Raw genomic sequence first — 24,728 nt, forward strand, 5'->3', positions numbered from 1 at the left:
AATAAAAACAAATATCACGAAATTATAAAAAAGCAGTCACTCCCATATGGCAAAAATATATAAAATTTGTACAAAATACAAAGTTTTTTTAATGCAACGTGAATATAAAATTATTGCAATTGTAATTTTTTAAAATTATTTTATATTTTGAAATATATTTCATTTTAAAATATATTTTTTTGCCATATGGGCTTAGGGTGCTGTGGTACCTTTAAAAAAATTCACCTTTTTTACCTAAAGGGTGCATATTAGTACCACAAAGGCACAAATTGGTACCAAATGTTTCCATATCTGTACCAAAGTGGTACATATTATGACCTTTTAAGGTACTGCCCCAGTGACAGCTTTCATACCTTATTTTCAGGCATTGTCAATTATAGAATAGAAGATAAAGTATTATTGCAAACTGTTCTCATAAATATATTGTAATCTAATAAAACGTAACATAATTTTTACTGAGACAATAGGACATTTGGTAAATAGAAATGAGCCTTAAAAAGAGAATATTATTAAACGAGAAAAGTATAACATTTGAATTGTACCTTAGCATTACATACTAAACAGGTTAAATAGTGATGTATTCTAGTGCACAATTATTTTGTGTTTAGAATTGCATAGCTATGTACATAAAATAACTTAAACTTATACTGTATTCACACTTCACTATCATAAAAGCAATAAAGAACAAGCTTTTGACCTGAGTGATATTTTATCATTGGCTCCATCTTGTGGTGTGGATTGATCATATATTTCGCAAGCTGCATTTTGTAAGACTGTGAGGAAAACCTAACACAGGTTTCTCAAAGGTAAAGCTCTTTAAATATCTACCAAGCTGTTAAAAATCACTTTGCATTTTATAACAAAATATCCAATCCAGTGACAATATATAAATACAACCACACGAAGCGTTTCACAAAAACGACAGAAATATGACAAAATGACAGATTTCAAATGACAAAACAATACATATAACATTCAAAAACAAAGTAATTGACACTTAAGTTTAAATTTTGTTTTTACTATTTATATACTTTTATATAAACATTTTAAGCATGACAAAAGTCTTACGTAAATAATTTGGACGCCATTGAATTCATGTCCCATGTAACTCTGTTTTCTGAGATACTTACACGCCCATGCAAACTCTTCTGAATCACACAAAAACCCTAAAGCCACTCACTATTTGTTCAGTTATTTTGTTTCAAATCTACTGGATTTGCATATAAGGAGAGAAAAAGAGGTGTGGTAGGGGGCTCCTCTGGGTGTGCACTAGAGAAAGTGTTGTTTTACAAGCCCCTCCCAAACAGTAGCTAGCCCCCATTTTTAACCCTCCACACGAAAACAGCTCTGCTCAACAGGTCACGGCCGTGAGAAAGAAAGGACAGAAGACAGGAGAACTGGATGATTAATTCAACCATTGAGCTCTTATGTCTCCAGTTTGGATAGCCAGAATATGCTTGGTTCTGCTGGTCTGCAGGATTGTGGTAAGTGACAGCGTAAATGTATATTTACAGGTAAAGCAAAAAAGTGATCAATACTTGCTCTTGTTTTGTGTATGTCTCATGCTAAAATATTTTATCATCTTCATCAAAACCCTTTGATCTTTATATGGCTTCTATACACATGAGTTATATATTTTGTCTGAGTATCATTGCGTGTAAATGTATGTATCCCTGTACATTCATTTGAGCAAGCAAGCACCAGATTGAGGTAAGATGAGTGTGATACTAAAAATCTAATTGATGTGGCCTATTTAAGCATTGGAATGCAGAGGTATGTACCACTTTTTACTATAATATTGAGAAATGCCTGTGGGCAGCATCATCTCAGGTTTAAACCTGTGCTTGGTGCTAAAGTAACAGGACATCCTTGTGGTAGATAGACAGACGAATAGGAGGAAGTACTCTTACCTCTGTACATTGTGTACTTATTCAATTTACAGTAACTTACAGTATAAAATAGTTACATAAATGATTTGAAACAGGCCACTGGATTCCATTTATTTATAGATATTAATTTTGCAGATACTTATTCATATTTCCAAATGAGAGAGGATTTATAATTTGGTCTTCGGAGCCAAGTGTAATACATTTTAAAGAATGCTGCATGTTGGGGAAATAAATTTAATTTAATGCATCATTAAAAATGTTTAAATTGTAAATGTTATAGATTGATTTTAAAGTTGATGTAAGAGGTACATTTTTTGGGCCTTTAAATATTAAGGTAATAATGAGGCGAATTAAGTAGCTGATTATAACAATTGTGATCTTGCTTGTGAAAATACAGCTAAAGTAATGTTTATGTTATTTTGTGTTTTTTTTACAAAAAATCATCCTACATGATGTAAAGAAGATTCTGTAAAAAAAAAAAAATTAAAAATAAATTATATTTCAAATAGTGACTGAATAGGCCATATCAAAATATATTAGATTACAAGACTTTAGCCTGATTTTCACAGACAGTCATTGTTTTGTTGCAGATATATACGTGGTACACTTTCAGAAAAAAGGTAAAAGAAGGTATAAAAGTTAAAATTACAGTATTACTGGCAGCTGCTTACCAGTAACTTACTGTAGAATAAAAAAAATGTATAGTCGTATTCTGTAAAGACAATGATTTATTCATGTTTAATGTTTATTTAACTTTGAACAAACTGTTGCCAGTAAATAACATACATTTAAATCTACAGTAAGTTATGGCAAACACCGGCATAACTACAGCGATTTTTTACAAAAGGTAAATTTTTACTCAAGGGTAATAGTACATATAAGTACCTTTTTAAAAGGCACAATCCAAGTAACGACTTTTTTTTACCTTTTTACCTGTGAGTGTATGTTACCTGCACTGTCAAAATTTAAAAAAAAAAATGGTCCCAAGCTTTTACTGGGACAGTAGCCTTTATACAGGCTCTAATATGTACCATATAGGTACAGATATATATTTGGTACAGACTGTGACTATAAAAGTTAAGTTATGTTATAGTCACAAAAAATTGTATTAATTTATTTGTGTCCATGGCACGAAATTCAGCTTTTTTTCGTGCCTTGAGCACAAATGTTTTTCGTGTCATTCGCACAAATTTCTATAAATAGTTTTTCTATCCGTGGCACGACTTTCTTTTTTGTGTCATTTTATGTATTGTTTTCTCATAGTTTTTTTTTTTTTCATTTTCTTACCATTGTCACTTGGGGTTGGGGTTAGAATCACTTTCTATTACATTTTTAGACATCCTAACCCAAACTCCAGGCGAGAATAGTTTTAAAAGCGGAAGAAAAACATGTAGAAACCAATACGTAAAAGTACATCCAAACCCCAAATCCAACCCCCTTAACCCCAAGTGACAATGATTTAAAAATAGGAAAAAAATACATAAAATGACACAAAAAAGAAAGTCGTGCCACGGAAACGAAAAACTATTTATAGAAAATCATGCTAAGTGACACGAAAAAGACATTCATGCTCAAGGCACGAAAAAGCAAAATTTTCGTGCCATGGACACGAATAAATTAATCTAATTTTTCATGACTATAACACGACTTGCCGTGAGATCATGTTGATTTGGTATTAAAATGTATACCTTTAAGGTACTAATATGCACTCTTTGGCACCAGTATATACCTCTGAGGTAATCGGTTTCCTGGACAGGGCTTATCCTAGTTCCAAACTGAAATGCATTTGATCTGGCTTAATTTAAAAACATGTAATGACATATCTTGACGTATATTAGTGACATTGTTTTGTCTCAAGATGCACCCCAGTATCGATTTTTGTAAGGTTTTTTTGTAAAAACTACTTGAATGTCCTAATATAACTAAGGCCTAGTCTTGGATAAGCCTTGGATTAATCTAAACCCTGTCCGGGAAACCGCCCCTTTACGTGCAAATGTGTATCTTTGAAAGGGTACCGCCAGTAGACCATTTTTATTCTGACAGTGTGCTTGAGTATTGTAGCACATTTAACCCACTTTGAATGAACGCTGTTCATTCTTATGGACAAATGCTGTGCGTGACTAGCTGATGTGCTGTCAGAAAGATTACTTACAGCTCACAGAAGTATTTACACACATTCTGTAAAGAACGCGTATGTCAGGACACTACAAAAGACCCAAGGCCCCTCAAACAGTTGCCAAAATACAAACTGTTGACATAACAGTGACATGACCACAAAAGTGTAATACTCGTACAGTATGATTTCAGCTCAAAGGTGGATTTTTCTTTGTCATTAATTTAATTTTGAATCGCTTCTAAATAACATCATTTTAAGACATATCGCAATGCAAATTAAGAAATGTGTAATGTGTAAAAAAAGCATTTAAATTCTTTAGGCATCAAGCACCAGATCTAGGCGAAGGAGGCGCGAGTGGATTCTTCCACCTACAAAACTGCTTGAAAATGTTGACTACAGAAAAGAGGAGTTTGTGGCAAAAGTAAGTGAACGCTTTTTTACTTTTGTACAAAAAAAAAACGCAAATGCAAAAAAATGCAATAAAAACTTGTACATAGCCCAAAGGTGTCCTAAAGCAAATCTTCTGTTGTTTGAGTTTTCATTTTAAATAACTTGACGACAACCGGATCTACTGGTTGCAGAAGTGTCGCTTTTCCACCTACATACATTCTTAAAAAGAGAAGGTGCTAGAAAACCTTTGGTTCTTCAACAAAACTGAGTCAAATGTTTTTTAAAGAACTGTTTCTTGCGTTTTTTTCATTTGTATAACCTTTATCCAGTACAAAGATGCTGTTGTAAAACAGAAAGGTTCTTTATGGGACCATTCAGCCAAAATGGTTTCCCAGATTTGCTAGGCCCACCACTGAGAATGTGTCTTGTATGATCTCCAAAGGTATTAAATGTTAACATTGTCTTGCTGTTTTTCTAGATCCGTTCTGACAAAGATCTTCACGGGCAGCAGGTGGAGTACAAACTTACAGGATATGGTGCTGACAAGCCACCCTACAATTTGTTTGTTATCAATCCTGAGACTGGCTTTGTTCGACTCACTGGCTTGCTAGACAGAGAGAAAACACCTTTATACAATGTAAGTTTAGTGCGCTGCAAAATACATGCAAATGTGGGTAGAACCACACGCACAATTAGTTAATTTGTGGAAATACATTGTAACCGTTAAGAAAAGTATTTGGCTTGGTGGAGGGTACTTTTGCTTCATTTATTGCTTCTGGTGGTTTTAAAACAATAAATGAGGAGCTTGGATGTAAAAGCAGCTAAATCCCAAATCCGTCAACAATGAGATAATGATGCTTTCGGCACGTATTTAAGTTTATCGAATACTTTCAAATCAGCTTAATCCCAGCCTCAGGGCATTCAGAAATACTGCTTTGTTTGCAAAATCTTTTAAGAGTCTAATAAAGTAATTTTACATGAAAACATGTCAGAAACAGAGTTTAGCATTTGAGCTCTTCCAATGTCAATAAACAGTTTATTCAGAGGATGATGTAAGACTAAATCACTCTATTAAAGAAAGGCAAAAATCTTTTGCCTCTGTATCTCCATCTCTGTTTGAAACATAACATTGCAAGTAACTTTGCATACTTATCTTTACATGTGTCAAAAAATAATCAATTCATGGTAAACCTTCACAATATTCGAAATATTACTCTTTCTGTACGTGTGTCATAAAATGTAGTTTTAAAAGCTGTTTAGACAAGAATATACAGGTGCTGGTCAAAAACTTAGAATATCATCAAAAAGTTGATTTATTTCACTAATTCCATTAAAAAAAGTGAAAAAAATTGAGTATATTATATTCATTCATTACACACAGACTGATATATTTCAAATGTTTATTTCTTTTACTTTTGATGATTATAACTGACAACTAAGGAAAATCCCAAATTCAGTATCTCAGAAAATTAGAATATTACTTAAGACCAATACAAAGAAAGGATTTTTAGAAATCTTGGCCAACTGAAAGTATGAACTTGAAAAGTTTTAGCATGTACAGCACTCAATACTTAGTTGGGGCTCCTTTTGTCTGAATTACTGCAGCAATGCGGCGTAGCATGGAGTCAATCAGTCTGTGGAACTGCTCAGGTGTTATGAGAGCCCAGGTTGCTGTGATAGTGGCCTTCAGCTCTTCTGCTTTTCTGTTGGGTCTGGCATATCGCATCTTTCTCTTCACAATACCCCATACATTTTCTATTGGGTTAAGGTCAGGCGTGTTTGCTTGCCAATTAAAAACAGGGATACCATGGTCCTTAACTCTTTCACCGCCAGCGTTTAAAAAAAAAAGTTGCCAGCCAGTGCCAGCGTTTTTCATGATTTTCACCAATGTTTAATGCCTTCCAGAAAATGTTCTTCTTTAAATATATAAACATACAATATACCAAATGAAAGAACAGACCCTCTGCATTCAAACAAAAAAAAAACGTTTCATCCTACCTTTAGTGGTTCTTTTGCAATCAGCTTTTGAATATGGGTAGGTTTTTGCAAAAACACCATATTTTGAGCAAAAAGCAGAGATAATTCCATTTTTGTGACGGACTTTTCATAGAGATCCCATTCAGAGCGATCTTTAAAACAGACACGGACATGCAGCAGCTTGCCATAGGGCAATACTTCCGGTTTTAAAAAGTTCCGCCACCTGGTGGAATATAGCGGTATTGCGGAAAGACAGAAAATCTCGTCATTGGCGGGGAAGCGTTTTCTCTTAATTGACGAGATATCTCGTCAATGGCGGGGAAAGAGTTAAACCAGGAACTGGTAGCTTTGGCATTGTGTGTAGGTGCCAAGTCCTGTTGGAAAATGAAATCTGCATCTCCATAAAGTTGGTCAGCAGCAGGAAGCATGAAGTGCTCTAAAACTTCCTGGTATATGGCTGCATTGACCTTGGACCTCAGAAAACACAGTGGACCAACACCAGCAGATGAAATGGCACCCCAAACCATCACTGACTGTGGAAACCTTACACTGGACCTCAAGCAACGTGGATTGTGTCCCTCTCCTCTCTTCATCTAGACTCTGGCACCCTGATTTCCAAAGGAAATGCAAAATTTACTTTCATCAGAGAACATAAATTTGGACCACTCAGCACCAGTCCAGAAGCGAGACGCTACTGACGCTGTCTGTTGTTCAAGAGTGCCTTGACACAAGGAATGCGACAGCTGAAGCCTATGTCTTGCATATGCGTAGTGGTTCTTGAAGCACTGACTCCAGCTGCAGTCCACTCTTTTTGAATCTCTCACATTTTCGAATAGTTTTTGTTTCACAGTCCTCTCCACAATGCGGTTATCCCTATTGCTTGTACACTTTTTTCTACCACATCTTTTCCTTCCTTTCGCCTCTCTATTAATGTGCTTGGACACAGAGTTCTGTGAACAGCCAGACCTTTTGGGTCTTGCCATCCTTGTGCAAGGTGTTAATGGTCGTCTTTTGGACAACTGTCAAGTCAGCAGCCTTCCCTGTGATTGTGTAGCCTACAGAACTAGACTGAGAAACCATTTAAAGGCCTTTGCCTGGTGCTTTGAGTTAATTAGCTGATTAGAGCACCAGGTGTCTTCAATATTGAAACTTTTCACAATATTCAAATTTTCTGAGATACTGAATTTGGGATTTTTCTTAGTTGTCAGTTATATTCATCAAAATTAAAAGAAATAAAAATGTGAAATATATCAGTCTGTGTGTATTTAATGCAGAATTCCGTTACGTTGCCTAAAGCTTAGTTCAGACCACCAGCGACTTTCTCGCTGTGTGTCGGCCTTCTCTTTTAATAAGACATTGACAAATGAGTACCGTCAACTACAGTCACTGTACGCTTACATTGGTAGTCGCTCCAAAAAATCGCTCATCATTTGCATAAACTTAAACTTTTCTTAAGTTTCTCATGTCGCTAGACAAACCCATATGGTCGCCAACGGTCACTTTGAAAGTTGCCAAGCTTCCATTGAAATGAATTGGATCATGTGGCTCTGCAACTGCTTGACGCTGGCTGTCTGGATGGGGTGCAAGCTTTCGGTCGCAGCCCTTATGCGGTGCGAGGCACAGTGAACAAGTAGCGGGGTTGTGGTTACAAGGGATACAGTTATGGCCAAGATCTCATGAAATCTCATCGGATGAGCGCTGTTTTCATCATAATCCTACCCTCAAACCTAACACTAAACCCAACATATCGCGAGGTTTGGCCGTAGCTGTATCCTCTCTAGCCAGAACTGAGTAGCGGCTAGCTGGACATCGGTTTATCACTCATTATTGCGTTGCATTGTGGGGTTGAATGAGCACACTCAAGTGCAACCAATTAATCTCCACTATGGCTGTTTCTCCATCAGACAGCTGTAGCTTCCGGAGGTTGCGTTTGTAGGCTGCATACGTCATCAAGTCTTATTTCAGAATATTACCAATTATTAAGTTGACTATTATTCTTAGTTAATCGTAAATTGTTGTAATATGCTAATGACTTGCGAATATAATGCTCAGTTAACTTAAAGTCGCAATGAAAGTAAAATAAAACACTGTAATTTGTTTTGTAATATTGTGGTATTTTTTACAAATGATTTATCTGTGAGCTTCATTAATTTTTTAAAATTAATGTGCCCTCATAATCTTTAATCAAAAATGCAAATCTCCTCCCCTCCTAAAAACGATCTCTCTTTACTTCCGGTCATAATGTATGGCAGGTGGGCGGGGTCCGGGAGAATATCGCTGCGATTAGCAATTAACAACACGACACAACTTCAAACGATCCAATCAGATTTCGATGGACAAATTCAAATCCAGTCCTGCCTTATTTCATTTCAGAGGCCAGTTTTACTCAGATACACGTCACCACAGGGAAAATTAGGCAATTGATTCTTCCGTTTCATGGCGACTTTAAATATGCAACCTCGATTGAAAAACGGATTACAATTTCGGACCACTAAAAATGGAATGTTCCCTCAAATACTGCACTTTTTAAAAGTATGGGGGCTATTTTGGACACAGCCAATGAGAACCTCATCTAAATGCATTTTCTTCCTGATCTCTTTTGTAGCTGACTGGCACAGCAACATTTCGTAATGGAACAATAGCAGAGGACAAAATTGAGCTGAAGATTAAAGTTGAGGATCAGAATGATAATCCACCAATATTCAGATTACAAAAGGGATCTGTAAAGGAAAGCAGCAGGATTGGTAAATTCACAACAGTTCTGTCTAACAATTTCTGTTGATATGTGGATGCATGTATGTTTCTTTTCTTTAGGGAAAATAACCAAAAATCTTAAAGGAATAGTCTACTCATTTTCAATATTAAAATATGTTATTACCTTAACTAAGAACTGTTGAATCATCCCTCTATCATCTGTGTGTGTGCACGTAAGCGCTGGAGCGCGCTGCGACGCTACGATAGCATTTAGCTTAGCCCCATTCATTCAATGGTACCATTTAGAGATAAAGTTAGAAGTGACCAAACACATCAACGTTTTTCCTATTTAAGACGAGTAGTTATACGAGCAAGTTTGGTGGTACAAAATAAAACGTAGCGCTTTTCTAAGCGGATTTAAAAGAGGAACTATATTTTATGGCGTAATAGCACTTTTGGGAGTACTTCGACTCGCCTGAAAAGTCCGCTCCCCTTCTCACTCTCATAATGGGAGAGGGAGGGTGTTACTGCGCCAAGTCGAAGTACTCCCAAAAGTGCTATTACGCCATAAAATATAGTTACTCTTTTAAATCCGCTTAGAAAAGCGCTATGTTTTATTTTGTACCACCAAACTTGCTCGTATAACTACTCGTCTTAAATAGGAAAAACGTTGATGTGTTTGGTCACTTCTAACTTTATCTCTGAGTGATACCATTGAATGAATGGGGCTAAGCTAAATGCTATCGTAGCATCGCAGCGCGCTCCAGCGCTTACGTGCACACACACAGATGATAGAGGGATGATTCAACAGTTCTTAGTTAAGGTAATAACATATTTTAAAATTGAAAATGAGTAGACTATTCCTTTAAGGACTCATTCTGCACTACACATTTTTTCAGATGGTCTCTAAAGTAAGAATGCCCGTTACCGCGAAAAAACACCTGACAAAGACTTGCAAATCATGGTTCATGACTGTGACATATCCAAAGCCTTTAAAATGTTTCACCCAGTTAGAAGGATATCAGAACAGAATTGTGCTTATCAAATGAACAGATTTAATAATGTAATATATACAGTAAATTATCATAGAACCAGATGTGTTAAAGGGATAGTCCCCCCCCCCAAAAAAAAATCCAAAACCTCTCTAAGTTTCTTTATTCTGTAAACACAAAAGATAAGATTTTGATAAATGATGAAAAACACACAGTTGAAGGTACCTATTGACTTTCAAAGTAGGATAAACAAATACTAAGCCAATGGGTACCATCAACTGTTTGCTTACCATCATTTATCAAAAAGTTTCTTCTTTTGTGTTCAACAGAGAGGTTTAGAGCAATAAGAGGGTAAGTAAATGACAAACTGTCGTTTTTTGGAATTCACCACCCCATAACTTTTTTACAGTTAAAACGTTCTCCAATACTGGAAAAATGTCATAGGCTACAACATGTGTAGACACATACAAGAATGAAAATCAAGACTCATAAATATTATTGTGACATTTGCCCAGTGACCTACCTGAAAATCAGTAATGACAAAGGAAGTGCATTAGGTGTGGCTCAATGCTCCAGACATTGTGTTGTGTTCAGAAGCAAAAGCACAACAAAGTTGTATAAAAATAATGAATGTGTCCAAGTTAAATGTCAGATTTATTAATTAATCATGTCAATTTAAATAAGAATAATTTTAGGTACAATTTACATAGCAATATGTAAACCCAGTGTCTCTAATGCCGTTTTACACTGCATAGCATGACTTGGTACGGCTAACTTTTTGGGGGTTTTCCAGTGTGTACAATACCTAGTACCAGGTACTTTTTAGTGAGGTTCCAAGCAAGCCATACCGAAACTCAAGGATGATGTGTAAACATTGCAGATCGCTGATTAGTAAGAGAGAATTGTCACTACCAGCATCACTGCTAAATGCAAAATAAGCTTACCCTAGTGCTCCATCAAGCAAACCAAGTTTTGTCTCCATCCGTCCTCAAGTTCCCCAAATCCCTTTTAGAGGTGAAAAACATCCTCAAGCTGAAAATCAACAACATCATTTCATTGATATGCTCCATGTGGATCAATATTGCTCCTGTGTTTTTGGGTTTGTGTCACGTTTATGATGATGTCATGGCAGTAGAAATGACACAACTATAATGATTCTGTACGTCTATAATACAACCCACTTTGAAGTGGTTCTAAACTGCAATAAAAAAGCAAGCAAACCGAGCCAAAGTAAAATAAGCCAGTTGCGTTATGCCGAGCCTAGTCATTCCATGCAGTGGTAAAACACTATGAATGGTTATGTACAATATATTTAAATATTTTTAATATTTAGCGAATAGTGTGTAAGTGAAAGTCTGTGGTTTGGACTGCATGTAGATATGACTGCTTAAAATATCTAAACCTTTATGTAAAAATTATCAATGTGCAAGGGTTTCCCCTATGTTGCCATAGCACCATACCACTGCCATACCACCATGTTGTTGTACTACCACTAATGTTGTGCATCCCTCATAAAATAATACATTTTGTGTTAAAATTTAACTACATGTTTCAAATTAAACAACAGGAACGCCTGTCATGCAGATAAAAGCTTTTGATGCAGATGAGCCAGGCACCATCAATTCCAAAATAGCATACAGTATAGTAAAACAAACACCTGCCGAATCTGGTTTCTTGTTCACCATTGACAAAGAAACTGGAAAAGTCTATGTTAAGGAAAGAACCCTGGATCGAGAGGTAATGGAAAATGTTCACCATTAATGATTACCAGAAATCATTTGATGTAAAATATAATATTAACTATTTAAATTTTCTCTCGCAGAGACATGACAGCTATACGTTAGAAGTCCAAGGAGTTGATATGAATGGCCTACCATCTGGCAACACAGGAACCGGCACAGTTCAAATTCAGGTTTTGGACATAAATGACAACGTTCCCACTCTTGAGAAAGATGCGGTGAGGTTAAATATTAATTATCAAATCCGCAAGTAAATTAGAATGCAAGCTTTAAAAATAATCTGAAGTAGGTCTGTGTATATATCGTTTCCTGTAGCCGAACTAGTAAAGCATGCACTTGCAACACCACCAGTGTTTGATTCCCAAGAAGCACACATTTAGACTGCAAGATGCTTTGGTCTAAGCATCAGTCAATGAATGAATGTAATTGTTATATTTTTCATAACAGTATTCAGGCAGGGTGGATGAGGGTGTGGTTGATGTGATCGTCATGAGAATAAAAGCCCTCGATAAAGATCTGGAATTCACTGATAACTGGCTGGCGGTTTTTGATATTCAAAAAGGAAATGAAGACAATCTTTTCACTATTGAAACAGACCCTAAAACTAATGAGGGGATTCTCAAACTTGTCAAGGTAAATTACTTTAGCCCTTTTATGTTATGATCCCAATATTGAATTTTTATGGATCTTATTTAATAAAACAAATGTTTGTGTGTCCTTTGACTTCTTTTTCTTGACCATGACAACCCACAAACTGTCTGCAGCCTGTTGATTTTGAAAAGATGAAAGAATTGGACCTTAATTTAGTTATATCTAATGTAGCTCCTTTTATAAACGGAAGTGCTTTGGAGCTCGATGTTAATCTGGACAGAGATGGAGTGGGTGCTGGAGCAGGTGCAGGGATTGGAGCTGGGTTGGGTTTGGGAGTAGGAGCAGGGGTAGGGTTAGGTGTGGGGGCTGGACTGGATCTGGGTGCTGGACTGGATCTGGGTGCTGGACTGGATCTGGGTGCTGGACTGGATCTGGGTGCTGGACTGGGTGCTGGACTGGATGCTGGACTGGATCTGGGTGCTGGAGTGGATCTGGGTGCCGGAGTAGATGCAGGTGGTGGTATTGGGATTAAACCTGATGCTGGGCTCAAACCTGGAGTTAAGCCTGGAACCAAGCCTGGCTCCTCACCTGGTGTCCAGCCAGGCGTTAAACCTGGGTCAAAACCTGCCACCAAACCTGAGTCGGGTGGAAAAGGTTATCCAGTTAAGATTGCAGTCAACAACATACCAGATGGCCCTGTCTTCAAACCTTCCGTGAAAGACTTCCCTGTGTCAGAGGATCCAGAAAATAATGATATTCCAAAAGTGCTGGGAACATATGCTGCTTTGGATGGTGACACAGGAGAGCCAGCTGAAAATGTAAGGTGAGTGTTGACACGCAGTTTTACAAGGTAATGAAGGGTATTTTCGTTCAGTTATTTTATTATCTATAGAAATCTTAGTATTTAGTAAAAACATTTAATTTCATTGTTTTTATCATAAATGGAACAGGTATGCTAAAGGTCATGATCCGGATAACTGGATAACTGTCGATGAGGCAACAGCTGAGATTAAACTAACAAAAGTTCCAGATCGAGAGTCCAAGTTATTGGTCAATGGAACCTATCTTGCAAAGATTCTCTGCATGACTCAAGGCAAGAACATCACAGTAACTAATAAGACTTTCCCCACGTTTCTAGATCCATTGCTAATTAAGATACATAAATTGTTGGAGTTGAAAGTGACAGTAGTCTTTAGATCATGGGTTACCAACCCTCTTAAAGGGCTGGAATGGGGGGAACCTGTCCTGCAGATTTCAATTCCAACTCCAATCAAACACACCTAAACCTGCTAATCAAGTTGTTCAGGGCTACCTAACATTTAGAAACAGGTGTTGAGTAGGATCAGAACTAAAATATGCGTTGGAGACTCTTACTTTAGATAATTGTGCAATGTGTAATTGTAAATGTGGTGAAATAATTGTTCCCTGTCCCAGAAGAAATTTGCTCAGATGTTGCTTCCATAACTCTGATGGAGTTCTCAGTTGTGTTTCATTTAAGCATCAACTGAGATAATTTTCCTAAAAAGTCTGAGTTAGCGAACGTACATCAACACCTACTATGTTTACAACATTTCATTTATATCACAACATTAAGTATTTATTAAGTCATACAGTAAGACTATCTCTTACCATTTGTTCATTAGGTGAACTTCATCCACAATGACAACCATTACGATACAGACCGATCTTCCTGTCCTCAAAATGTTGTGGGCGGGGCTAAGATCGGCTGACACCCAGGCTATAAATTACCCTATGATTACCCTGGAATTAACCCCTGTTCATTTACCCTCAAGCCATCAGTTTCGGATGGCTTAAATTTTTCGCACATGTCCATCATTTTTCAAATGAACACAATTTGAGTGATTTAAAAAGAAGTCCTGGCATTTCCAAGCTTTATAACGGTTTAAACAGGGTCCATGACTTTCAAGCCCAAAAAATGTATCCATCCTTCATAGACATAATCCACACGGCTCCAGTGGGTTACTAAAGGCCTTCTGAGGTTAATCAATGCGACTTTGTAAGAAAAATATCCATATTTAAAACTTTCTAAACTATTATAACTAGCTTCCGGTAGCGGCCGGAAGGTTGAGAAGTTTTAGTTTTTGTCTAATTCCGTGGACACTTTTTATTAAAGGTTGAGAATCTTAGTTTTAAATCTACAACTAATATCTATCCCTTTTGTATTTGTAGATGTGCCACCTAAAACCGCTACTGGGACAATAGCTTTAAAGGTGGAGGACACAAATGATCACTGTCCTACATTGACCAGCACCTATGAGCAAGTTTGTGATGATAATAAAGTGGTGAATGTGACTGCTTTCGATGAGGATGTTAATCCCAATGCTGCACCTTACGAGTTTGTTCTAATAGAAGAAGAGACTGTGGGGAAGTGGGAGATGGTGCCTATAAATGGTAAAAACTCATTACCAACATTTCTATCTTAAAAGTGAAATCTTTAATGTGTATACATTTTATATGTTAAAGGCACAATTTGTAAGATTTTTGCATTAATATAAAAAAAAATCACAGACTCAAAACTTTATTTTTTAAGGTCCAGCTCTTTCTGTGTTTTGAAGCTTTGATTGTGTTTACAGTGTGCAATATAACATGTTTCATGTGTAAAAAAACGCATTATTTTTCACAAAACTTAATTATATCTATAGCGCTGTTTTCACTGTCCTCAAAATGGCTGATGTCTTCCTTGTTCTATGAAGTCCCTCCTTCAGAAATACTTAAGGAGTTCTGATTGTGTAGTTTGTTTAGTGTGTTGTTCTGTGACAGCAGCTTAGCTTAGCAGTGCCGTTTAAACTGACTTACATATTCGTGTGGACGTAGTTTATTCAAAAAACTGTTCTAGTGACGTCATTAAAGCAGGAAGTAGAGGGCAGTAGTCCAAACCGGCCGCGCGATGTTGGCTTTTAAAAGGGGAATTCTGTTAAAGAAAATATATCGCCTGACAGGGAACTTTGAGCTTTATGATTTTCCAGGTATTAATTATTGCTATTGCAGCAACATTACACACTAACTAAAGTTTGAAAAATGGGATCAGGAAGAACATGACCTTAAAATACCAGTACCCAAACGTTTTCAACAATGTTTGAATGCAAAGAATTTGCAGTTTTCACCAGCGTTCCACCCCAGTTTATTAGTTTGCTTTAGTTGTTCAATGGTCTCATGTCTGATAATCCTAATTTTCTGCATTTTCTGCCATAGAAACCATAGATGTGTTTGACTTTATATGGCGCTGCACAGATCGATCCGCATGTGACATTAAACTATCAAAACTCTTTACTCTTAAGATACATCAGTGAAAGTAAAGACTAGTATTCCCATTGTTCCACGCTCTTTCATCAAGCTACTCTGTTATTGTTGTTGTTTAGTGACCACTAGAGACAAAAATTACATATTGTGCCTTTAAACTACTTTTCCAATTCCAGCATTAAATGCAGACAATGTATAAGTTCAAAGGTTGATTTTCCAAAATCTGTGATGTTATTAAAATACCCGCTTAAGCATCCTGACCAGCCCAACACAGCAACATTGCTTTAAACAGTGGTGGGACTGGTATCTGTTTTCTAACCAGTAGTAGACAGGGAAAATGTTCAGGACACCTTTATTACGTTTGGTGTCATTATAGCTTTTATGTTATAATGTTATGTGGCAGCAAAGAATATACACTACACAAAAAAGTGTTGATCAAGACGACTAACCCAAGTTTTTCTCTACAGAGACATCAGTGAGATTTCACACGAGTGAGTCTTTGTGGCCAGGCATCTATAAAGTGACAGTTAAGATCTCTGATGCTAAGGGTCTTGCCTGTGAAGACAACCAAAAGTTTGAGGTAGAAGTGTGCAGCTGTGAGAAAACAGGCTCCTGTGCACCAAGATCAGCTTCACAGCATGGATCTTCAGTTAGAATAGGAGCACCAGCAATTGGATTGTTCCTTATTGGTGCATGTTTACTCCTACGTGAGTTAACACACATACACACACACACACATTCATTTGGCCTGTTTTATATATATATATATATATATATATATATATATATATATTATATGGCGCTCTGGTATGCTTGATTCTGACTGGCTAGATATTATATATATAACAAGATTAAGCAATTACTATGAATAGGAGACAATGCAATGCTCAATATGGCCGCTCTGGCGGTTAAAAGAATCAATCATCAATAGATAAAGACTGACAGTTCTTTGGGGGAGGAGCTTTATATCGTCTTTATATAGTCGTGTCCCAACCTGTACATATGTGCAAAAGCTGAAACAACCTCAAAGAAATGTCTTAAGCTAAGGAAACAAAAGTTATGGTACACTTGATGTTAGGTTTAATTATTGATCAATTATGTTGTTTAATTATTTTAGAGATATGTGTCTTACCATCCAGATAGGACTATAGTTTGGCATGACTGAAATAACTGCCTGAAGGCCGCCTTGTAGACCAAATACATGTTCTTCTTGTCTAAACTTTAACTAATTTGAATGAATCTTGGCTTAAAGCCACTAGGAAATGTGTTTTCCTAACGGAAGGTTTGTTACAATCATTTCTAAGGTCAATATTTCATGTCCATATATTGACTCATGTGGCAAGTAGCCATATAATAAGCTGGATAATGTTGGCTGTTATTGCAAATAAATACCTTTATGCTGGTCACCCTGTCAGGATTCTGCAATAACAACCAGGCTGTAAAAGTTACTCAATTCCATCAACCCTGGTACACTTGCGTCAATCTCATGTCATCACCCTGGTACACTTGCGTCAATCTCACGTCATCACCAGCGTGCAACGTACAAGAGGATGTAAAGCACAACCTGACTGAGCATATTATTTGTTGTTTAATGTTATCATCCACAGCAGAGAGCAACAGCTGTGCATTGGAATGCGGAATTCATCGGTTTTCATTGTAATAATCGTGCGTTGTGAAAACTAATGATCGTCATCATTGGTCAAAATACATACGCAGGTTACTTTACTTCCTGGATGAGTGTGTACCCGAGTGTTAGCTGCTTTTACATTCACAGGAATCACGACACAGTCTCAGGGAAAACAAACTTATGCTGTGTAAACACCAAACGCGGGGCATTGCGTTACTCACTCGCTCACTAGCGTCTGGTGTGAACCCACAGTAATGCCACGTACACAGCAAACGCGGGGCATTGCGTTACTCGCTCTAGATTACTTGCGGGATTTTTCGCTCGAGTTGAATATTTTCAATTTGGGCGAAGATACGTTTGAGGCAAATAGCACATGTTTTTTCGCGGCAAACGTGCCGCCCATATCGCAACATTTGCATCGCCCCATGGGAGGACGCGTCTGATCGCGTCTTTGAATTGACTTTGTATGTAATCTACTCACGCAAATGGTTGAACTCGCGTCCGGGGTGAACCCACAATAATGCCATGTACACAGCAAACGCGAGGCATTGCGTTACTTGCTCTAGATTACTCGCAGGATTTTTTGTTTGATTTGAATATTTACAACTTGGGCGAAGACGCATTTGAGGTGAATAGAGCGTGTTTTCGTGGCAAACGCGCCACCCATATCGCGTCATTCGCATCGCCCCACGCGAGGACGCATCTGATCGAGTCTCTGCATTGATTTTGTACGTAATCTACTCGTGCAAATTGTTGAACTTGCGTCTGGTGTGAAACCACACTAAGACCACCTTGTGGAGTTAGTCTCGGAAGCTGTACCGTGTTAGCCTGGCTCCGCCCTCCTACGTGCTTCCGCTTATTTTTCATTTCGCTTCAGCAGTACGTCTGGGATGGCTCTATAGAGTTTCGTTTTCTCCTGCAAAAATCTGCAGGACCAATCAGTGAACAGATGGGGGTGGCTAAGGACGATGACGTTGAGGTCGTGCGTCAGTTTGAGTTGTAGTTCAGTAATGGCAGCGGAGAAAGACGTGAGAAAAGCTATTCGGTCCGTTGTTGAAAAACTGCCGAATATACAGAAGTTAAAGCCGGAGCAAGAACCAGGTTTGCTAAGTTTTGTTTGTCTGATTATTCTGACTTGTTGTTTCCGTCCGGTTTCGGTGCATGATATACGTCACGACCACATGTTAGCGATTGGCTTTGGCAGATCCTGAGTGATTCTGGGCAGATCCAATAGTTTTAAACTTCAACAATGGACCCTCCTTAACGGAAGTAACGCTTTCCAATGGAGCCTGGCCAGACTCTCTGTACAAATGAAATGAATGTACGAGAGTCTGGTTATACCAGGCTAGTACCGTGTTGCAGGAATTACCAATTCTTCCATGTTTTGAGCTAAACTGTCAGTTTGAAAACCACCATGTCCCATTGCTTTAATTATACACAACACACAGGACAGAAAACCTAGCTTATAAAATGATTTTACTGGGTCTCAGTTATTCTGATACCACAAGCCTTACACAAATGTCTCCTGTTATTTCAGTGGTTCCTTTGCTCCTGATCTTCTGCCAGTGTGGGGCACTGAGTGAATTCACAGAATTGCCCTATGAAGCTAAAGAATATCTCATCGCATATCACACTGAAGGAAATGGAGAAGACAAGGTAAACAAGTGTTACAAAAACTGGCTTTCGATCCACATAATTATATGTAAAAAAAAAAATATTGTATGAAAATGCTGGATGGAAACGTGGATATGCTTAGAAAAAGTGAAATACTATGACGAACAGAATACTGAATACATTTCTAAATGCGCATCCAAAAAGTCATGTGACTGCATCAACAAAGTCAGGTGACCCTGAAACATTATGGCATTGCATCTCAAACACTAATCTGCTTATTGTTAAAGGGGCCATGGCATGAAAATCTGACTTTTTCCATGTTTTAGTGCTATAATTGGGTTCCCAGTGCTTCTATCAACCTTGAAAATGTGAAAAAGATCAACCCAGTAACTTAGTTTTGGTAAACCATTCTGTACAAGCACGTAAAAAAATAGGTCATTGACATTTGTCTCTCCTTATGATGTCATAAGGAGCTCTTATTATAATAATACCACCCTTTAATCTTCACTATCCAAACACAGCACTGCCATTTAGTGCAGAGAGAAAATAATTCACAGCACAATTGAGTTTGAATTGCAACAAACCACCATCATGTGATCAGTGTTTGCACTTCATCCGCTCATTTGCATTTTAATGGACATTACCTACAAAGTGGCAATTTTAACATGCTATAATAAATTATCTATATGGTATTTTGAGCTAAAACACATATGTGCTCTGGGGACATCAAAGATTTATTTGACCTCTTAAAAAATTGACAAAATGAACTGTTTGAAACATTGTCACTTCTAAGCTATGTACACACCAAACCGACGCCCGATGGTCAGCAGTCAGGTAGGTTTTGAGCATTGCCTGACTTAATTTTTTCGGTGTGTATTGTGTAAGAAATTAATGGGGCTAGGCTAAATGCTAACACATTCACAACGCGCTGTGCAAAGATGAAGTGCACGCACTGAAAAAAAATTTCTAAGTTTAGGTAAAAAACTCATCCTTTAAAAGAAACACAGTTCAATTTAATTTGAATCTGAAAATCAAGCATCAACAAAACACTTTCTATACAGCATGCGGTTCTAATGTGGATTTTCTTTGTAATCTCACCACAGGAGGTTCCACTTCTCAGCAGTCCTGTAGTTACAGCAGATCAAAACCAACTGTTTCAAGATATGAAGACATCACCCCTAGTATGCTCAATGCCCGTTTATGCAAGTGTCGCTAATGACAGTCAAACATTCCACCAGGAAATCAACGGAGGGTTTACAGAAACTGATAGCAGATTTCTGTACCGCCAAAACACCCTGGCCAGCCAACGCAACAGTGGTATCTACTCAACATTAATCAGACATGAACAACATGACATTTATGAGGATATGGCACTGGGAGATGAATTCCTTTGTGAATACTTCTCTCAGGTATGCTAATAAACATTTTTCTTAGCATTTTATTCATAAACTGCATTGTGTCCCCAGATGCATTTATAAACAGGTAACAGGACACTGTTATGATATTAGGCAACTAATATATTTTTTATTCCTCATCACAGAAAGCTAGTTGTGTTGCAGAGAACCTTAACCTGAAGGACGATCCTCAGATGTATGAGTACGAGGGCAAAGGCTCACCTGCCGGCTCTATTGGTCGTTTAAGCCTCTCTGATTCTGATGATGACCTGGATTTCCTCAACAACCTGAATTCAAAGTTCCTAACACTAGCAGAGATATGCATTCCTCCAAAGCCATCTGTACCTCCTCCTAAAACTGAACAAGTGGTCAAATCTGTACAAAGCAACCTCAGAAGCGAGAGCTCTGTTTCGAGTAGGGCTCTCCAGGTAACCAAATCTTCAGAACAGGTACAACAAACCTCTATTTCGAAGGTTGAGGAGACGGTCAACAAATCAGCCACCCTTCCAATGGTCGAAACAAGTCAGACAGTTTTTGTGCAACAACAGCCTCTATACTACATAGTGGAGCAGCAAATACCAAACACCTTCCTCATTGCCGAGAATCCCACGCAGGGCATGTATGTAATAAATGGGAATGCTGGGGCAGAAGGTTTGATACTTCAAGGACCAAACATTTCACAGTCAACTCTGAGTAGAGGACAGCAGGCAATGTATTTGATAGATGGAGCTAATGGTCAGATGCAAACAGATTTGCAGGGACAGGAAACAGTGTTAGGATTTAGCCCTGTCTTTCCTCCCGGAGGTGCAGCTGAAGGTATAATGCTAATGCAGACCCAGATCAGCACAGAGACACCAATGCAAGGACAGGTTGGAGGGACCCCAGGGTTGTTTTCTGATCTAACGGGAACTCTCAAAAAGCAGCAGATGCTATCTGAACCGTTGGTTAATGTAGAGCAAGCTGAACCAAAAGTACAAGAAACTGTATTAAAGAATCCAGGTAGACAGGGTAAAAACAGGGTACAAAACTAAACTTTTGGGTCACTACATGCTATAATTCTATTACCCTATGTGACCCTTCTGTGAAAAGCAGGCTAAAGTCATAATCTTATTTTTTTTAAGGTCCCGTTCTTTCCGTGTTTTTGAAGCTTTGATTGTGTTCACAGTGCGCAATATAACATGTGTTCATGTTTCACGTGTAAAAAAACTCGGTATTTTCCACACAATTTACTTATCTGTATACCGCTGGTTTACTCTCCTCAAAACGGGCTGATGTCTTCCTTGTATGAAGTCCCTCCTTCAGAAATACGTAATGAGTTCTGATTGTGTAGATTGTTTAGTGTGTTAGGATTCGATAGCAGCTTAGCTTGCCGTTAGCTTAGCTGGTGACTGACGTATTCCTGTGGGCGGAGTTTAGTCAAAAACTGTTTTACTGACGTCATTAAAGCAGGAAGTAGAGGGCTGTAGTTCAAACGAGCCGTTCACTATATGCTTTGAAAGGCGAATTCTGTTAAAGAAAATAAATCACCTGCCATTGAACTTTGAGCTTTATTATTTTGCAGATATTATTTATGCTATTATAGCAACATTACACACTAACTAGGGTTTAAAAAATGGATCAGAAAGAACGTGACCTTTAAGATTTGGATCATTAAGAGTTTGATTTTCTATCTTTGACATGAACTTAGTTAATAATATTAAACATATCAAGGTTATATTTTCACAGAATGTTCTTTATGTTATGCAGGATGATTTTATGTAGAAAACAAAAAATTTCGTATTATGCCTCTTGTTCCATGGATATTCCAGCCTGATCTCATATTTAATAAGTTGGCTAATTCGTATGAATTCATACGAAGTTAATCTTGCAAAAATGTACGATTATTCTAAAAAAAAAAAGTCAACTTCACGGGCAAAGGCAAATCATACAAAAATGTACAAATGCGATTGTACAAATTAATACGAATTATCATGAGAAGATAGTGTTAAATAATTCTGTATATATAGCATTGTGTTAACAACACAAAAGGTCACAGGTTCGATCCAAAAAAGGCACATATTGACAAAACATGTATACCTTAAATGCATTGTTAGTCGCTTTGGATAAAAGTGTTTGTCAAATGCATATAGTAAATGTAAATTCACTGTCAGAAAAAAGTACAAACAGTAAATATTTGTTCCTAAGGTTGCGTTTTGTCCCTTATATATACTAACCATAATACAATGTTGTTCCTTTATGGGACATTACTGTACCTTAAGGACCTATTGTGTACCTTAAAATGCACAGTTAACTGCTTTGTAGGCATGGGCCAGTATGAGATTCTGGCGGTATGATACCCATGCGCAAAAATAACAGAATTTTGCGGTATTGCCATTATAACACTAAAATGTCTGCGTATAAAAACATCATCTTTTCAACTGGTCACAATACATTTTATTTTTAAGCAACCTACAACGTTTATGCCAGGTAAAAATAAAGCCTTTAAATGATCATATTCTTTCAAAAATATGTAATTAAAATGTTAACATGAATTCAATTATATGTTTTAATTCATTTTGTGTAAACACAGTTCATACCTTGAAAATGGTTTCACAGAAAATTTTTGTGGTTTTGAAACCATGACTCTTTAAAACCTCGGAATACCTTGAAACCGGTAACCGGCCCATGCCAATTGCTTTGTACCACTTAAATTTAACTGGTACAAAATTGTTCCTTAAGGTACACAATAGGCCCTAAGGGTATAATATTGTACCCCTAAAGGTATTGCGTTGTATATGCGTTGTATTCCCATAAGGTACAAAAATGAACATTTGAGAGTAGAACCCCAGCGAAATAAAAGGTACTGTGTTGTATCCTATTTTTCACAGTGTGTAATAATTTGACCTTGAAATTAATTATATCTCTTAACCATTTTCCCAAAAATCAATAAGGTGCCTACATAAACTGCATTTTTTTGGGTATCAGAGGGGTTGTCCAGACATGTAGGCTATTTCAGCAAGTACAATTACCATAAAATACCTCATAACTTAAATGCAATACATTTAGAAACAAATATACAGCAAAGTATTTATAGGAAATAGTTTGTGTCACATATTTATATTAGTTATGCAGACATCAAAAAAACGTTTGCTAAATCTCTAAAACAGTTTACACGATGAGCACAATTCGCTTTCAACACAAGAGTCATAAACTTCACGAAAAATAGGCTATTGATGTTTGGGGAGGCAAATGCAGACATGCAGAGACTGGACAGCCAACCAGTTAAAGTAAACCAGCTTTAAAACAGCCGATGTCTGTCAATCAAGATAAGTCAATGTTTCACGAGGGAGTCCCTTAAAAGTGCTGGAATTTTTTTAATGTCTTAACCGACATGATGATGGTTTGATCAATGACAGCTGAGCCTGAAGCAAAGTACATACAGCAAACAGTTCAGTTCTCAGCAGATGAGTTCTCATCAAACATTATAGTGGCTTTGTTTGTCTCAGCAACTACAGCTTGTTGATAAGAAGAGAAGACAGATTTTTTGATATTCAAACATAGATATTCAAATGCAGATATATACAAATCATCCCTTCTGCAGTATTTTTACAACAGTGATTTAAAATGGGCGAGGCTGAGAAATTTGAGGGCGAATTATGTTCTTTTGAGACTCATGTTGCTTTGCATTTTATGGCCATTAAGACATTAAAATGAATGCTTAAGTTTCAACTTATCTAAGAAAATAATATTTCAGCCTAAAAGCTCTACAGAACATGCAACCTGCTTGGAAGATCATTGTAGAGCTGTGGCCTATTGGTAGGCTTGAATACAATTTATGTTATGTTCTAGTGTATAAAAACTTTCTTTAAAAAAAATTATCTATAAAGATAAAAAAAATTCTCAGTTGCTTTTAACTTCAAAATTCAAATTTCTTTATACTTTTCACCAAAATGTATATAATCTTTAATCACTGACTTGTCTATTTTCATCCTGCCAATGATTTTTGTATATGAATGTGTATTAATGAACTGCACAAAAATCTAATGTGGGAAATACTTTAAATAAAGGAAATTAAAGCTCCAGTTTTTGCGAGTGTCATTTTATGTGCTTCATTTTGTCAGCTTTACAGTTTTCCAGTTTACCCCGAGGAACTGTTTCAGAAAATCTCATTTGTTTTTCACGCTACCTGATAAAACCTGCTGTACCAGCAAGTCATAAACTTGCAGCTATAGCTTTTGACTTCTTAAATGTAGTTACTCACTGCCACAGGGTTTGAGCTGAAGAATGACAACTCCCCTCTACATTTTAATAAAAAGTCAGACTTTATGTAAAACTATCCGTTCCCACAGTCTGTCTCATGCTCTTTCAGAAATTCACACAGATCTAGTGATGAGGACGAGACCGCCTATGTCGGGTCAAGACCGAGTCTTTGAAGGGTTGAGACTGAGAAAATTCTAATGGTTTC

The 24,728-nt window shown here is 37.2% G+C and overlaps 1 protein-coding gene across 1 annotated transcript; it reads left to right on the top strand.

Moving 5' to 3' along the window:
- Window positions 1-1,117: 1,117 nt before the first annotated feature.
- LOC135739028 (desmoglein-2.1) lies at window positions 1,118-24,345 on the top strand. The gene is made up of 14 exons (XM_065257282.2): window positions 1,118-1,484; window positions 4,325-4,426; window positions 4,874-5,032; window positions 8,978-9,116; window positions 11,626-11,795; window positions 11,881-12,015; window positions 12,245-12,430; window positions 12,562-13,211; window positions 13,339-13,481; window positions 14,579-14,800; window positions 16,117-16,356; window positions 18,814-18,932; window positions 19,994-20,299; window positions 20,431-24,345. The coding sequence occupies exons 1-14, from the start codon at window positions 1,428-1,430 to the stop codon at window positions 21,313-21,315; spliced, it is 3,513 nt and encodes a 1,170-aa protein (XP_065113354.1). The 5' UTR covers window positions 1,118-1,427; the 3' UTR covers window positions 21,316-24,345.
- Window positions 24,346-24,728: the final 383 nt, after the last annotated feature.

Source organism: Paramisgurnus dabryanus, chromosome 12 (assembly GCF_030506205.2).
Source record: "Paramisgurnus dabryanus chromosome 12, PD_genome_1.1, whole genome shotgun sequence".
Classification (NCBI taxonomy): domain Eukaryota; kingdom Metazoa; phylum Chordata; class Actinopteri; order Cypriniformes; family Cobitidae; genus Paramisgurnus; species Paramisgurnus dabryanus.

Bases quoted from the DNA above. Each gene is read 5' to 3' on its own strand.
- LOC135739028 (XM_065257282.2), top strand. From the start codon at position 1,428: ATGTCTCCAGTTTGGATAGCCAGAATATGCTTGGTTCTGCTGGTCTGC. The intron at 1,485-4,324 runs GTAAGTGACAGC...TAAATTCTTTAG, and splicing joins TGCTGGTCTGCAGGATTGTG to GCATCAAGCACCAGATCTAG. The intron at 14,801-16,116 runs GTAAAAACTCAT...TTTTCTCTACAG, and splicing joins GGAGATGGTGCCTATAAATG to AGACATCAGTGAGATTTCAC.